Source organism: Trichoplusia ni, chromosome 5 (genome assembly GCF_003590095.1).
Source record: "Trichoplusia ni isolate ovarian cell line Hi5 chromosome 5, tn1, whole genome shotgun sequence".
In the NCBI taxonomy this organism is placed as follows: Eukaryota; Metazoa; Arthropoda; class Insecta; order Lepidoptera; family Noctuidae; genus Trichoplusia; species Trichoplusia ni.
In genome coordinates this window covers 17727720-17744375 of record NC_039482.1, presented here as the reverse complement: position 1 = coordinate 17744375, position 16656 = coordinate 17727720, and the positions used below count along the sequence as shown (strand labels likewise).

Genomic DNA, 16656 nt, shown 5'->3' with positions numbered 1-16656 from the left:
CTGTACGGTTAAAGCTATGGTACAGACCAAGAAGTATGGTACGCTAAATAGTATGGACTCTTCTATTCAATTTATTTGCATTCCATAATTTGTGTGGTTACAGGTGGTGTTAAATATGACCCATTTTTTTTTTGTAAAATGATATAAAATTTATAAATTTCCAACGCTTTTCCCTTTCTAGCTAGCATAGGTTACTTTTTGGTTTGCTAGTAAGCTAGTCAGAGCGAACGAATAGTTAGCTTTAGTAAATTTAGATACTAATTTTTATATTTCTCGGTTTTATGAAATAAAACTATATTCTTTTTATAAAAACTTTATTTACAAGGGTGTTTCACCATCCGTATTCGCTTTTTTTCTCTCGTCGTCTTCACTTGAAGAGTGCTGCCTCTTCGCGTTCTGCTTATATTTTGCGTACTTGTTTTGATTCTTAACAGCCTTGGAGACTTTTTCATCTCCCACACTAAAAAGGAGAGAATCAATTAATTTCATACATAATTATAATTTCTATAGTGGTATTTTTTACTATTACCTAATAGCATTTTTTACTAGACGCCACCCGCAATCCTACTACATAAACATCAGATTCTACGAAGAAATCACCTACTCTGTATGCCATTTGAAATTACATACTCTCAGAGTAACATACTCTTAACTAAATTTACTGTAACAACGTCCGTCGATACACTTTTTTCCGTCATCTCTGTAGGTTCCCTAGACACAAAGGCTTTAACAGTTCCACCTGATTTATCGTTGAGACTTTACAAGGCTACATCCAGAGCCCCCATACACATGTATAAAAACCTTCCTGTTGGTCTAGTGGTTAGTGACTCTGACTGCTATATAGGAGGTCGTGGGTTCAATTCAAACCCAGAACAAATGTTTGTGTGATGAGCATGATCATTTGTTCTGTGTCTGGGTTTAATTTATCTATATATATATCTATCTTAAATATACAATTAGTATTCATAATACAAACTGTGCTTCGTTTGAGACTAGATGGCGTTGTGTGTAAGTTGTGGAACATATTATTTATTTATAATAATATATACTTTATCCTATATATATAAGTGTTTAATGTACTAACTTGACGGCGGCCTTGGCGCCGGGTCCCCAGTGCGGCGTCGGGTTGTACTGGAAGCGCAGGCGGCCGTTGCGGCGACTGCTCGGGTTCGCGTCCAAACGCTCGGTAAGGTCAATAGGCGTCTTTATATCTTGGTCTAAGATGAATTTCGCTACAATATCCGCTTCCAATCTAGATGGAAACAGGTTAAATCAATATTAATATTGTTAAGATTTCAACATAAAGTGTTATAAACAAAAGGATGACAGACAAGGTCTTTGAATTTAAAAATGTTGGAATTGATTTACTCGAAAATAATTAAGGAAGTGTTTTAAATAAAAATATTTCAAAACGAATTAAGAGGTAACAGAATGGTGGCCAAGGCAAGGCAAAGGAGGCGCTGTCGTCCGGGAGACAGATAGGTCGATGATATAGTTAAGATCTCGGGTCAAGTCTTTATGAGGCTGGCACAGGACCGTAGATATTGACACAAGAAAGGGAAGACCTATGCACAGCAGAGGGAGGACAAAGGCTGTGGATGATGAAAACGAATAATATTACACAGTACGACCACTGCCCAAAAGGTCAAGAACTAAACAAATCAGATGATGAAGTATACAAATTCAACAAAATATATGACTAAAATGATATGTATTAAGTACATACTTGGCCTGTTTAACGGGGTGCGTCTTCTGCCAAGTCCGGACGATGTCCCACAGGAGCTGCGCGGGCGCCGCCGTCTTGATGGACATGCGTGACGCGTGCGAGTACGACACTTTGTAGCCAGCGTTGAGTATTGCTGACCTAGAAATATTAATTCACTTATATTTTGTTAAACCAAAACATAGTATGGAATTATCAGAAGGATACTTTTTTTTGTAATGTTCGTCAGGAAGATTACTTAATGAATAAATTGGGTAATTATTTTAAATTAAATCGATAATGAGTCACTCCTTGCTATAATAAGTTCGATTGGGATCTATCATTGTTTTCGTTATTAACGAGTACTTCAACCTTCACTTTGAAGGTAGGAAATATAAAAGATTACAACCTACATTTTTCTACAAGTAACATTCGCATTAACAAGAAAAGCAACCCTAATACACGTGTAATGTCTTACAGGTTCATGATCAACTAAACCTACAGTCATATTCATAAAAACAAGGTAAAAGTGCTATACCTCATAATCAACATCGGCATCGTCTCCAAATGTACCCTCCCGAAGAGTTTATCCACGGTGTAGTAGAGTGGTACGTCATGCAGCTCCTCCCTGACCATGGACAGGACGCCGATGATTCGCTTGGCGGTGCCGAACAGTTGGGGGTTGTCCTCGACGTGGGTGAGTACGCGAGACACGAACGACTCGTCGTGGATCGGGGCCGACCAGAGGGGGCCACCTAGCTGAAGGGGAAAATGTTCTTTTTTACCACACGATAAAATTAAAAAATTCTTTCTTTCTTAAAAAAAAAAACAATAGCCGCACTAGGGTGTTTAATACTTGTGTCGCCGGTTTCACAAATATTAAGATGTTCAAAGATACCCACACTCTAAACAATCATTCGTGGCTCACACAGGCGCTTGTCCTACACGGGTATCGAACCCACGACACGTCGCGCACAGTGGGCTCTCCGTGCTATTCAATAGTTAAATACCACCAAGTAGCTGACTAAAGAAGTAATATTATTGCGGGTGTGTTACAGAGATGTCGTTCTACGCCCTGTATTGCGCTATCCAAATTTCACAATGGTTACTTTATGGCGATCACTGAAATGTTTTCAACTAACGTAAAAACTAATAAAATTCACGTGACGGAAGGATGAAATTTAAGTACTTATATATTTTTTAACAAAAATCTTTCTCAAAATAATGTCGTAATTTTTTTATCCCGAACACTAATATTAGTACCCACATGGTGCCTTTGGTTACAATGGACACAAAACTCCCCGACAGGTGGCGCTGCAGGCAGATAGCCTTTCGTTTGTTGTGGGTTCCTCTCTGTAGGGTTCGGTTTAATTCCACCGAGCGGTTGAAGAGTTATGCTGTCACATCCAGTGCAGTGGTAGGCCATGGATAATTTACTGAAAAAAAGGGGTTATGTATTTTTCAATCACCAAATTATAGCTTTATCGCGCTAGTTATTATTTCGAATTGGCCTTTTCTGTACATTGTTATTATGAATTACTTTAGTTGACTGGCGTTTTCTGTTTGCAAATCGACTGTTATTCTTACACATGTTCGACCGGATACAACGAATGACTCGATTCGATCGTTACTCGATCTTAGTTTTTGATTCAGTTTGGTTGGAATTGATCTAAATTTGATATTGTTCTGTTCTCGATCCCTGAAATGGTACTAAGCTAAGTCAAGCCTATCAAACTAAGCCAAGATCGAGTACTGATCCAGTGATATCAGCATCTTTGGCTGCCGATTAAGCGTAGTTCCAACTCGGGCCACTGCACGAATTGGCGCTTGTGTAACTCAATATCACAACTTAACTGAAGAAGAACTCGTTTCTTTTCTTATGCCGAGAATTTACTCTCGAAATTGGTATGATTCAATAAATCAAGTCAGTTTAGGTAGTAAGCAATCAGTTCCTCTAACAGATTAGCGTACATCTACTCACCTAGTAGTCTTCTTACAGTGAATAGCACCGGAGTAGACCTTAACGAAGACTCTAATGTAGAAGTCAGCTGATATGCTGAGCAGAGGCACGATGTAGCGGCTGTAGCGGTTCGCGTGCGACTCTATACATTGTAGCATTATCCGTAAAGCCTGGAAGTGTTCTGCTTATTTTATTATACATTATACATACTCACATATTATATGCTAAACCAAATTCGAAGGATGTTTCAATTACGAATGGGTTAAAGAACAACAGATGGTTGATTCACAAACCCTCCAATTCTTCTTGGGTGGACGCTATTTTCCTTTTATTGAATTGATGGTAGTAATTAGATCAAAGTCAAAAGGGTTGCTAGTGAAAAAAAAACTTTAAACTGGGGTAATATTGAAGATCTCAACCCAGTAGAAATTAATATTTTTTCGACTATAAAAAGTACATTAGATAATTGGTTATTTAGTTAATTATTCTTAAGGTGTATAACTGGAACACAGTACAGATTCGCAGCCAAGTTAGATTCAAACAAAAGGCATATCTTAAGTACATACCACTTCATGACAGCATTTAGTTTTCAAACTTATAGCTCCATATTTACTGTAGCAGGTCTCTGGAGCGTTCCCGGCGAGTACCGCCATATCTGTAGCAGTGATGAGCAGGAGGCCACCATCCTGTACACTCTGGACAGCGGAGTCGAGGAATACGGACGGACAGCCATATGGATCCAGGTCTATTGCTGCAAAACGCTTGGAGAAATGCTTGTGTTTGTACATTAACATACTGGAAAAAAAAATATGTTTTATAGTTTCGCCACACCCACTTAGAATCATTTAAGTTGGTACTTCTGTTAAGTGCCCTGACACTAGCATTATTTTTTAGCAAACTTATGACAGCCAACAGACATTGTTTTATATGGTAAACAAATACACTGTAAGATGTAACCTAACCAAGAGATTTAGATTTCACATTTCTCTGGTGACTAGAGATTAAAAGCAAACAAAAATGCCTTAGTATTTAGGGTACTTACATTAAAAAAATAAATAAAAAAGTCATAGAAAGTACAGTGATTATTAATTACAGTAACTAAAAACAAACAAATACTGACATGACATGACACCTGTGCAAAGACTAACTTGTACCCATTTTTGTTTGACATATTTTTAGAAAATGGTTTGTTATCATAGTCCTGGAATTGATTTGAAGCAGAGGCTTATTAAAAAGAAAGGGTATGTAGCTTATTTCCAGGCAGTATTTACATTTTGAAGTTGAAGCTAGTAAAAAACTACAATAATGTAAAATGTCTTTTGCTGTGTCCTAATAGGGTCCATAATATTGTACCTAGCTTTAAGCTTCTTTAACATCTATGTAAATAAATATATGAATATGAATGTAAACTTACCAAGCATCATCATGGCTAGTCTCAATCAAGTCTTCAACTTGATTATGAACAATATTATCTTTGATTGTTTCCACGGCTTGTAGAGACAAGTCATTAGCAATTATCTTTGTAACATTTGGCACTTCTTTAGCATAACGGATACTCCTCAGTCCGGTGGCAGATAGAGCTTCTAGTATGGTTATGTCGCCCTACAAATATATATTTTTTATTTTAATAAAAAAATAGATTAAAAAATCTAAATACCCACGTTTTAAATTGTCACTCCATTCAAATTATCAAAATTGCTCCAGCTATTTTTATAGTTGTAAATTGCATTGTCATCGGGTTTGAAGCTACCCTAAAATTTGAGATTACTAGCTTACCAGGAAAGCCTCAAAATTGAGTTGCAAAAATCCAACTGGAATGACAAATAATAAAGTGGGTGTTTAAAAACGTGGGAAAAAAGGTTGACTGTAAGTACTCCTTTGGTGAAATCGGAATTGGAATTGAGTATTGAATTTATAATCTAGTTGAAAAATTATTTTTCCTTAAGTGCAGTTGCATTACTTGCAGTGTTACTGCACTTATTTGGCTGCACTAATGTTTATTCGCAACCACTTGATAGTTTGATCATAAAGAGTTAATAAAATAATTACATTCAATAGCCAAAGAACCTACCGTAGTGTCAGCTCCACTGCCTTCATTAATATCAGCTGAAGTTTCCGTCTTATTCTTAGCCTTCTTTTCAGCTAACGCAAGTTTTTCGACTTTGAAGTCATTCGTAAATATACTCAATACCGCTATACTTAAATCTCGGTTAAACTCTTGTACGGGATTATAAAACACCTTCTCGGTTTTTAAACATATTTCAGCTTTCCCTTCTTTAATCGTCTTCTGATTTGTAGACATTTTAAACTTGATTATATGCTATAATATGGTAGAAATATAAATAAAAGGTTACGTTTATGAAGAGGTTATATTTACACGGTATAAGTATGTGTGATTTATGTTAATTTTACAAACCTGGCTTACTATTAAAGGAAGTCTACGGTATTTTAGTACTAACATATACTTAGTAATAATTTAGAATTGATGAAAATTATAATCAAAAGTCAAAACATTCCACTTCAGCCATGTATCAAACAGTCAATCAATCAAATTGTCATTGTCTGAACGTCAACAAACCGAGCAGCGGACTTGAGTAGATTTTCGCCTTCAAAGTTATCCCATGTCCTAAAAAATTAAAGTAAAATACCAGAAACTTGCAAGATACACGTAGATCTTCTTTGGAGCTGTCTTGCAGTTATTGTTTTTTTTTGCAAGTCCGTAATTCATGAATAATTTAATTTTGTGTGTGGTTTCCGAACTACCCAAATATGGCAGAGCACTCAAAGCAGAATGCGAAAACGTCAAATTGACGTTTCATTCTCATTCATAATCTTAAATTCTTGAAGAATCTGGAAAAATAACCTACATTACTGCAGAAATATTTAATTTTAAATGGAACTTAGCATATAAAACGTCGGATTCAGTTAGTAGTTTACAAAAATGCATACTGCCAGTAGTTTGTTGCGGAACAGTATCCTAAATCCGAATTTAAAGTGTTCGGTTGTCCGCAATGTAGCGAAAGTTGCATCACACAGTAAACCGGTGAATAGGTTGTGTTATTCTGGGGTAGCTGGTGCACGGGGCGCGCGAATATGTAGTTATAGCGGTAGTTACTTGAGTGCTAGTAAAGAGGTTGGGATAAAGAGGTATTATTCAACTGGGAACAAGAATGATCCGCCTGAGGATGGCCCTGAGAAGGACGAGTCGCCGCTGTACAGCAGTCAGTTGCCGGCGACGGTGGCCGTGCCCGAGGTGTGGCCACAAGTCCCTGTCATCGCCATCAACAGGAACCCTGTCTTCCCGCGATTTATTAAGCTTATAGAGGTAAATATTACAACCTGTTATACCTCTCCCAAATATATGTTTTGCTACTCTCAGTCATTACACAGGTACTTATCCCAAACCGTATTCAGGTAAATCATGATTAAAATAATTACAATTTATACAAATGTGATGTGTCAGGCAGATAATACAATATATAATTTACAATAAAAATTTATCAATAAAAGTGCAAACAATGATTTGCATAATATTATTCTTTGAAGTCATCTTGCTGTACATAATTTAAAGAGAATTTACATTTTACAGAATATTTTAAACTGAAGGATTGCTTTCAGAGAAAAATGTTTCTATTTGAAAAATGTTTAATGTTGTTAAGAATTAAGTAAAATAAGTAGGTACCTTGGTACAATGATGAAGCAGTTGTTCATTTATAAAAGTATTTTTTTCCATGGCAATGGCTTAAAACAACATCAACAACAATTTCTTTAAAAATAATATTTTTTAAAGAAAATTTGTTGATATTCCAAATCATATAAATTCAATTTCATGTAAATTACCAAGGAAGTTTAACCAACTTAAATGTTCATATTGATCTATAATAGATTCTTATATGACAATATTCTAATTTCCAGATATCTAACCCAGCTTTAATAGACTTAATAAGACGCAAAGTGAAACTAAACCAGCCTTACGTTGGTATATTTTTACGTAAGAAAGAAGACGAGAAATCCGATGTGGTCTCCAACTTGGATGACTTGCACCAAGTTGGTGTGTTTGCACAAATTCATGAGATGCAAGATATGGATTATAAGTTGCGGCTCGTTGTTATGGCTCACAGACGGATAAAGATTACGGGACAGTTTATTGAAGACGAAATTGAGAGTGGTCCTGCTGGTGAGTAAAAGAGTTGTACCTATAGATGAGTAAGGTATAAATGCTTAAAAGGTATTGGGTGTTTTTGGGTGAGCTTTAAGTCTTCTGGTTAGAACATTAAGTAGATCATCCCAAGGTATTTTACCATTTCACAGGATATTAATATAAGTTTAGGCAAAGTCTGGTTATTTTAATACCATTTCTTGATAATAACTGCCTTCAAGAATGCAGTTTTAAATTACTCTTTTAATTAATTCTTGTCCCTCCTAACTGATGGGAAACATGAAATAGAACAAATGAGCATAAGTATGAACAATGGTACTTAAATTCTATTTGGGTTTTGAAATAAAATGCTGATGCATACTCAGATATTTCTCAATATTGCCCTGTTTTAGTAGAAAATATAAATGTCGTAGTTTGTAGTTTGTTTTGGACTTCTTTTCATAGGTAATCTGTATATACTGAAGATTTTTTTTGGAATAGGTCGTTATCAAAATTGTCGCTTGTTGCAAAATTTCCAGTATTATACTTTTACCTATGAAAAACTGAATTTTCTGTATGATGTTTTTCTAACCGTGGCTTTTATACACTTCGTATGAGACCCACAAACCGGCTTCGACTTCATTTCTGAAATGTCATAATTTCAGAAATGAAGTTGTCGTTTCCGTTATTTAACGTGGAGCTTAACGTTGCCCGCGAAGAGTCTGATGCGGAGCGGCGCAGGCGCAAGTATCGGAACACGAGGAAGCAGGCGAACAAGACTGCTGAGCCCGAGGCCGCTGAGCCGCCGAAGGAACCGAAGAAGGAACAAGTGGACCAAGTTATGATGGTCAAGGTCGAGAATATGGTGCATGAGAAGTTCCAGCAGACAGAAGAAGTGAAGGCGCTAACACAGGAGATTATAAAGACTATCAGGGATATTATTAACATGAATCCTTTGTACAGGTGAGTTTAACTTGCAGTGTAAATATAGTGCTCTTATCATGTTTGTTTACTTTGAGTCTAGTTAGTAGTACTAGCACTGAGTAAAATGGAATTCATGTTCTTTAATCTTTAATGCAATAGAATATTTGAAATAACTGTGACTAACGACAAAAACGACCACTTTGTTTTTGAATGAATGATCATGTTTATTACATAAGTTGTGGAGAGAAAGCATAGTATAGTGGTAGTCTCAGTAATATGAAGTCTCAGCTAGTAGGTATGTATATTAGCCCTATTAAAATAGTTCTTCATGATAGATACGACATGCTAGATTGAAGTGCTCATCATACAAGATTTAGACTTAATTGGCGTGACACTAGGTGGCGTTGTGTGAATGTTGTCGAATATTAAAAAAAAAAGAGAAAGATGTTTCCTTTCCATGATACCTTTGTCCTTCCAGTCTCCTCAGTAGATTTTGCATCAATTTGAAGTTTATTTTTTCTTTCAGTCGGTAACTTTAAGGTATGTACTTAAATCGCGAAAAGGTTTTTCTTAATATTTCCGGAAGGACAGTTTCATTATTTAATTCTGTTCAGGACAGTAGATATATCTAATTGCGTCAATGTGTCTCTTAGGGAGTCTCTTCACCACATGCTGGCCCAAGGTCAGCGCGTGGTGGACAACCCGGTGTACCTGTCAGACCTGGGCGCCGCTCTCACGGGCGCTGAGCCCAATGAACTGCAAGCTGTGCTTGAAGAGATGGATGTAAGTGACACCTTGAATTATAGGTATTTGGTCCTCGAGGTTGATGTTGCTGGTTCTGTAATCTTAATACTTGAACGGAGATACACGTATTTATTTTTTCGCGTATGTCAACTATCGTAAACTAAGGTTGATTAAGGGGAAGTGATGTCGTAAAACACAGAATTCCAAGCTTCGCCTTTAGCAAAATTACAGCAAGAAGCTAATATAAAAATTAGCGCATTCAATTTATTTTAATGTTTATCTTTAGTCATCTAACCTCTGTTTGCCTTTTTCCCCAGATTCCAAAAAGACTGATGATGTCACTGTCCCTGCTCAAGAAGGAATACGAGCTATCCAAGCTGCAGCAGAAGATAGGCAAAGAAGTGGAGGAGAAAGTCAAACAGCAGCATCGGAAGTACATATTACACGAACAGCTTAAGGTAAACCTATTTAACATACTGACTGTCCTATCTTAGGTTCATGTTGGTGCGCACTGCCGCACTAATGAATTTAATCCATGTTATTCGGAAACGTTCAAGTCACATGGATAAAGACACATACTCTTAAGCCAAGTAATCATGGATCACATACATGCTTATCATACGCGTGGATAAAAACCGCGACACGTCACGCATTGTGAATTTGGCGTGGTGACCTCAACCACTCGACTATATGCCAGATATTATTTTATTCAAGTATGGCAATTTGAATAGTGACTTCAATGTTTGTAAAGACGCCTTCTGGTTATTTGGAAATAAAATAAATAAACTAAAATATGTTTTTTAAGTACCAAACTATTCTACACAGGTCATCAAAAAAGAGTTGGGTCTAGAGAAAGACGATAAGGATGCCATCGGTGACAAGTTCCGTGAGCGACTCGCCGACAAGAAGGTCCCACAAACAGTACAGACTGTTATAGATGAAGAACTCAATAAACTTAACTTCTTGGAGAGCCACAGTTCAGAGTTCAAGTAAGATTATTTTTTATTTACTTATGATTATATTAATAACAAGTATTTTTGGCTTTCACACACACACACACAGACACACAAGACATTGTTGTCCGATAACTGCAGAGTAAAGACATCCTTTGCCTACCTACGTACATTTTATTTGTACTGGTCTATGGCTAATAAGATGAATTCAATTTTGGTTTATACAGTTTCAAGATCGCATATAGTGGATAAATGCCCATGAGCAATGTCTACAATACACAAATTCATGATATTCATAAGTTATACGATTTTGATAATTTATTAACCTAAAAACTGATTGAATATTATCTACATTTTATAATTACAGTGTAACCCGCTGTTACCTGGACTGGCTGACCTCCTTACCTTGGGGTGTGACCTCTGAGGAGAACTTAAAACTAGAAGACGCTCAAATCATCCTGGACCAAGACCATTACGGTATGGAGGACATCAAGAAGCGGATCCTGGAGTTCATAGCAGTCTCGCAGCTGAAGGGCTCCACGCAGGGCAAGATTCTGTGCTTCCATGGACCGCCTGGTGTGGGCAAGACTAGTATAGGTTAGTTTATGTTAAATTGATTTTTGTGTTATGCGTAAGATCTTGTTTGGTAGTATTTTTTAGTTTTGAAAATCAATTAAAAACAAAAAATCTTAGATTTTTATTTTGACTTATAAATGTGTATGAGAGATATTTTTTTTAAAAGAATCAACCAAATCGGTTTATTTATTCTCAAATTTTGGGATAGCAAACATGAAAACAAATGCCGACGAGTTGAGAAGAGCAAGAAAAGCACGAAAATAGGTGCAATAATACCAGACATTTCCGTACAAATACACATCTTCAGTAATTTTAGCATAAAAGTTTGTTCATGCCTTTTATTCTCAGGAACGATTAGTATCAGTATGATTAACCAAGTCGTATTGTTGCAGCCCGCTCGATCGCCCGCGCGCTGAACCGGCAGTACTTCCGCTTCTCGGTGGGCGGCATGACGGACGTGGCCGAGATCAAGGGCCACCGCCGCACCTACGTGGGCGCCATGCCCGGCAAGCTCGTGCAGTGTCTCAAGAAGACCAACACCGAGAACCCGCTCGTGCTCATCGACGAGGTCGACAAGATCGGCAAGTTAGTACTCGGATAACGTTACGTTGTTAGTTTGTAAAAGGTCTTTCGAGAGTTGGACTCGCGGCGTTGAGGGTTCCGTAAAAATATTTTAAAGAAAAATAATTTTGCAAATATTCTTAGTGATCATATCGGCCGTTGCTTCATCTTAACTTTTTGTTAGAGAGACAATACACCACACCCACTTGATAGCAGACGGACGGATCAACAGCGAAGCCTGAATAAAGAAGTTCGGGTACAAGCCTTAAATAACGATCAAGTTCTGATTTGTACTACTTATATCTAGATAATACTGAAAGACCATCGCAATTTGTAGAGTTTTGTACCGACAATAATTAAAAAAAACTTTTTAAAAACGTTTCATCGCAATTACTTTTTAGCATTGACTTTGTGGAACTTTGACCTGTTGTTAAAGATATTTATATCCATTAACCAGCGTGAGTAATCAGAGTAATTGTCTATGAACCTAAGCAAAAAGTTTATACAGCTACTTGTATTGTTCAGAGGTGTCCACGGCGACCCGTCGTCCGCTCTGCTGGAACTCCTGGACCCGGAGCAGAACGCCAACTTCCTGGACCACTACCTGGACGTGCCGGTGGACCTGTCCAAGGTGCTGTTCATCTGTACCGCGAACGTTATAGAGCACATCCCGGAACCGTTACGGGACAGGATGGAACTTATTGATATGTCCGGTAAGTAAACAATAGGGTTTTATGTGGTGTTCGAAAATATCTAGTTTATTTTACTTGATCTTATTTAATAAAATTTAAATCATTAACTGTTAACAAAAATTTGCTTGGCATAAGAAATTGACATCAGTTGAGCAACCTATACTTTTGATCTTCAGCATAAACATTTGTTTCGGTTAGTTTTATTTTCTAAATAAAGTATCGCCTTTAAGAAATTTATTTTTTAAAGAAGCAGAAGTTACAACTATAATTTACCCGAGGCTTATTAAAACGCACGTAGCGGGAGATTCACCTGGCCGGGACCCCAAAAAGGAATGGGACGCTACCGTGACTGATATATCCCAAGAAAACTAGTTATAGGTCCTGAAGGATCTTTCAAACGTCGGTTCGAATGGTCGATGATTGGCCCGCCTTAGACCTCTCGTTGATACCGCGACCTTATACAGACCTTATACAGTCTCGACCTTTACCCTTCAGGCATTGAGAAGGAAGAAGAGTAGACTCAAAAATTAATAGATTCAAAAATCTAAATACACCACTCCACGTTTGAAGTGAAATAGAATTCAAATTTTATCGAAAATTTGTTCAGCCGTTTTATAGTTGTTGTTGCATTGTCATCGGGTTTGAAGCTACTCTAAAAATTTCAGCCTGATAGCTTAACGGAAAGTGCCTTAAAATTGAGTTACAAAAATCCATCCGGAACAAAATACACAAACAGGAGAGTTTATTAAAACGTCTGAAAGTGGAATGTTTAAAGTTAAAACATCCATTTTATTCTAGGTTACGTGGCCGAGGAGAAGCTAGCGATCGCCCAGCAGTACCTGGTCCCGACGGCGCGCCAGAACTGCGGCCTCAGCGAGGGCCAGCTGGAGCTCACGCCCTCCTCGCTGCACGCGCTCATCCGCTCCTACTGCCGCGAGAGCGGCGTCAGGAACCTGCAGAAACACATCGAGAAGGTACGGGATAGTGTAAAGTAGAGAAAAAATTCGGTTCGATCCCCGTGCAGGATAATTATTTTTGTGATCCATGATTACTTTTCTGAGTCTGGGCATCTTTGTGTATGTGACTTGAATGTCTTTTTTTTACTTTTTGTTTTAAAGTTTTTACTGTCGACTTTTAATTTATTTCATTTTATCTTGTACAATAACAGATAGCACGCAAAGTGGCGTACAAGATAGTGAAGCGCGAGGCGGAGACGATGACTGTGACGGAACAGAACCTGTCGGAGCTGGTGGGCAAGCCCACCTTCAAGCAGGACCGCATGTACGCGGCCACGCCGCCCGGCGTCGTCATGGGGCTGGCCTGGACTGCTATGGGTCAGTATAATATATCTACTGTATGTGGGTGATTCTCAGCTTAGACATAGAATAACATCTAATTAAACAATTTGCAGTATTAAAAGTGTGGTGACATCCGTAATTTGTGTTACTATTTTCCTGAGAATCGGTGAAATGTGGAATATGCTTTTGTGTGCGTTTGGCTGGCATCTTGAATGGTTTAGTTTAACAAATCGGACCGGCAGGACAAAAATTGGTTCAAGTCAGCTAATAAAAATATACAAACATACTTTTCCAAGCATATAAAAGATAGTGATTGAAAAATCTTCGAGAAAAAATACCTTCCTCGTCGTGTAAAGAAAAACCAACCTACGTTAATGACTAATGAAATAAATCCTGAGGAAACAAACCACTTTTCGCAAAATTTCCATGAGAACCAAACATCCTTCATATAAAATATGACACTTCTGATTATTAAAGTAATTCCTTTCCCTCCCCTTAGGCGGCAGCACCCTGTTCATCGAGACCGCGATCCGCAACTCCGGGTGCGACGACAAGGCGCCCTTCGGCTCGCTGGAGCTCACGGGACACCTCGGCGACGTCATGAAGGAGTCCGCCAGGATCGCGCTCACCGTCGCTAGGAACTACATGGGCGTCTGCCATCCTGATAACAAGTTCCTTAATATTAGGTCAGTGACGGTTGTCAAACTTCAGTTTTATCTAGAAAAAACGATTGTGAGATTTGACTATTTTGAAATTGAAATCTTGTGTCGCGGGAGATTCGTATTCAAATCACATGCAGAAAGAGAGTGAGATTCAGAACAAGAATTCGTGAATCTCATATTAGCATGTCCTACGCAGATATATTACATAACTTTTATATAACGCCTTCTAGTCTCAAATTAAGCAAAGTTTATGAGTACTAGACACCTGAAAAACGTGAAAAAAAAAGATTGTGCTCTTCACACAACATTGTCTTGAGCGGAAATCAAACCCACGCTCTCCATTACTTCTTATTATAATAAAATGGCCATATTGTGTCCTCCCCCCGCAGCCACCTGCACCTGCACGTGCCGGAGGGCGCGACCCCCAAGGACGGCCCCAGCGCGGGCGCCACCATCGCCACGGCGCTGGCCTCGCTGGCGCTGCGCCGCGCCGTGCGCCAGGACCTCGCCATGACCGGGGAGCTCACGCTCACCGGCCGCGTGCTGCCCGTCGGCGGGATCAAGGAGAAGATCATCGCGGTCTGTACTCCACCTCTATACACAACTCTTACTTTCACCTGTTTACAAACCCTTACAAATACTTCTGAAGATTATTGACGCAGTATTGACTACATCTGTGCATTGTTTTGATAAGACGATAACGCGACTGTTCAAATACAAAAATCTTTAAAAATAAAATCGTGAAACAACACTGAAATCAACAAAAAAAGGATATTTATAAAAAATATAATAACAGCTTTGTTTCATGTCTTATGACAGAACTAAAAGCACGCAGAGCATTTTAGAGACTTAATTCCTTAAAAGTATTACATCCTACATTTTATCATTTATCCTAATAATTGTATAAAATTTTAAAACTTTGAATCTTAGGCATGAGACAGTCATACACAATTTTCCATGATTACATCAAATTACATTCTCATCTAACTTTGTTGCACAGGCCAAGCGCGTGGGCGTGAACTGCGTAGTGTTACCGGAAGAGAACCGGCGCGACTACGACGACCTGCCCTCCTTCATCCGCGAGAACATGGACATACACTTCGTGAGCGACATCGAGGACGTCTTCAAAGTCGCCTTCGAAGAGCAACAACAACAACAGGTTTAACCAATGTAGACTGTATCGTAATCGCATAAAGTTGACTCTAGATTGAGTAGACAGTTGGTCGGCTTGGTGGATTGAATTACTTTAGGGGATACTTTTTTTTAGGGTCGATGGTAGACTTGGCCCTTCGTCATGAGGCCAAACGGCTAAAGAATGACAGCATCGAAATTGTACAAGATTTTGGATAAAATCTGGTAATTATATTTTTTTTTGTAAAAACACCTTTGGAACTAAGAAGTTTTGTTGTAAGATCCCTTAAAGTGTTTCAAGACACTAAAATATATGATAGACGTTGTATCATTATAAGAAAGAATTGATGGAATGTTATGTAATATATTGTATGAGATGTTTATCGAATCTATTGGAGTCATATGAAAAGATGGTATGCCTATTTTAGCATTGTTGATTGGTGTAAGAGATAGATATATTTTAATATTCAAAACATATTATATGTCTAGTTAGGTAATATTAATAATATCAGACTGTGGCACTATTTGTCTGCACTACACCTGTATTTTAATACATGTAAATTTTGTTCCTATTATATTACTTTTTTGAGGTCATAATATCGCTTTTAGACTCTTTTTCCCTTTTGACCCGATAATTTTCGCATCCAAGCGAATATGCCTAAAGGATATTATTGGAGTTGCGACCTTTTAAAGGCCTTATATTTTAATATTACTTAACTAGAAATTATAGATGGCAGCACACTAAAGACCCAGAGAGAGACCTAAGACCCAGAGTAGTCTAGTCCTAAAATTCTTCCATCAATTCCGTTGGTTTGTCGGCATTTTAAGTGCAGAAAGCAAATATTTACAAACAGTATAAAAATAAGTACTATTATTTACTACGGTTTCCTATGGTTTTATGGTTTTAGAACTTATTCTTACTTCACAAGTCATAAGGAATTGTTCACCCGTGACCTGTCCAGTTTATTTTAAGTCTATGCATTTGTTTATAATAAGAATATAAATATGTAGTTATAGTTATAGTTGCTATGTAGATTGTGTGTATGTTGCTGGTTGAGTTGTTAACTATAGAAGAATGTTGTTAAAATATAATAAATAATTTTCTTTTTTTATTCTGTAGTTTTTGTATTATGTTGTACCATGTATATATTGAATATTTAAACGTTAAATGGTGATCTAACCGCGGGACACTGTTAATTCGGCATTATCTGAAAGAGTAAATTTTTATATCACTATTTGAGATGATGTGTTATTAACATTAGTTTTTACACAATATCAAAGTGAGGGTTGCATTTTATTTATTGTCTTACTAACA

General features: G+C 37.7%; 2 protein-coding genes across 3 annotated transcripts; one reads left to right on the top strand and one right to left on the bottom strand.

Annotated features, from left to right (window-relative positions):
* Positions 1-297: 297 nt before the first annotated feature.
* LOC113493799 (probable tRNA (guanine(26)-N(2))-dimethyltransferase) lies at positions 298-6211 on the bottom strand. Its single transcript, XM_026871821.1, has 10 exons — positions 6079-6211; positions 5734-5982; positions 5077-5264; positions 4229-4457; positions 3684-3832; positions 2970-3138; positions 2241-2461; positions 1727-1864; positions 1085-1252; positions 298-460 (listed from the first exon to the last, which is right to left on the bottom strand). Exons 1-10 carry the CDS (start codon positions 6121-6123, stop codon positions 319-321), a joined length of 1698 nt encoding a protein of 565 aa, XP_026727622.1. The 5' UTR covers positions 6124-6211; the 3' UTR covers positions 298-318.
* A 67-nt stretch (positions 6212-6278) lies between these two features.
* On the top strand, positions 6279-16453 carry LOC113493795 (lon protease homolog, mitochondrial). Of its 2 annotated transcripts, none has more exons than XM_026871817.1 (14): positions 6279-6987; positions 7578-7839; positions 8520-8763; positions 9378-9507; positions 9786-9926; positions 10294-10457; positions 10789-11018; positions 11390-11582; positions 12084-12271; positions 13049-13224; positions 13419-13584; positions 14048-14234; positions 14600-14789; positions 15211-16453. In XM_026871817.1, the coding sequence occupies exons 1-14, from the start codon at positions 6604-6606 to the stop codon at positions 15373-15375; spliced, it is 2820 nt and encodes a 939-aa protein (XP_026727618.1). In that variant the 5' UTR covers positions 6279-6603; the 3' UTR covers positions 15376-16453. The 2 variants fall into 2 exon arrangements, with proteins under 2 accessions (XP_026727618.1, XP_026727617.1); XM_026871816.1 differs by having other exon boundaries at positions 8466-8763.
* Positions 16454-16656: the final 203 nt, after the last annotated feature.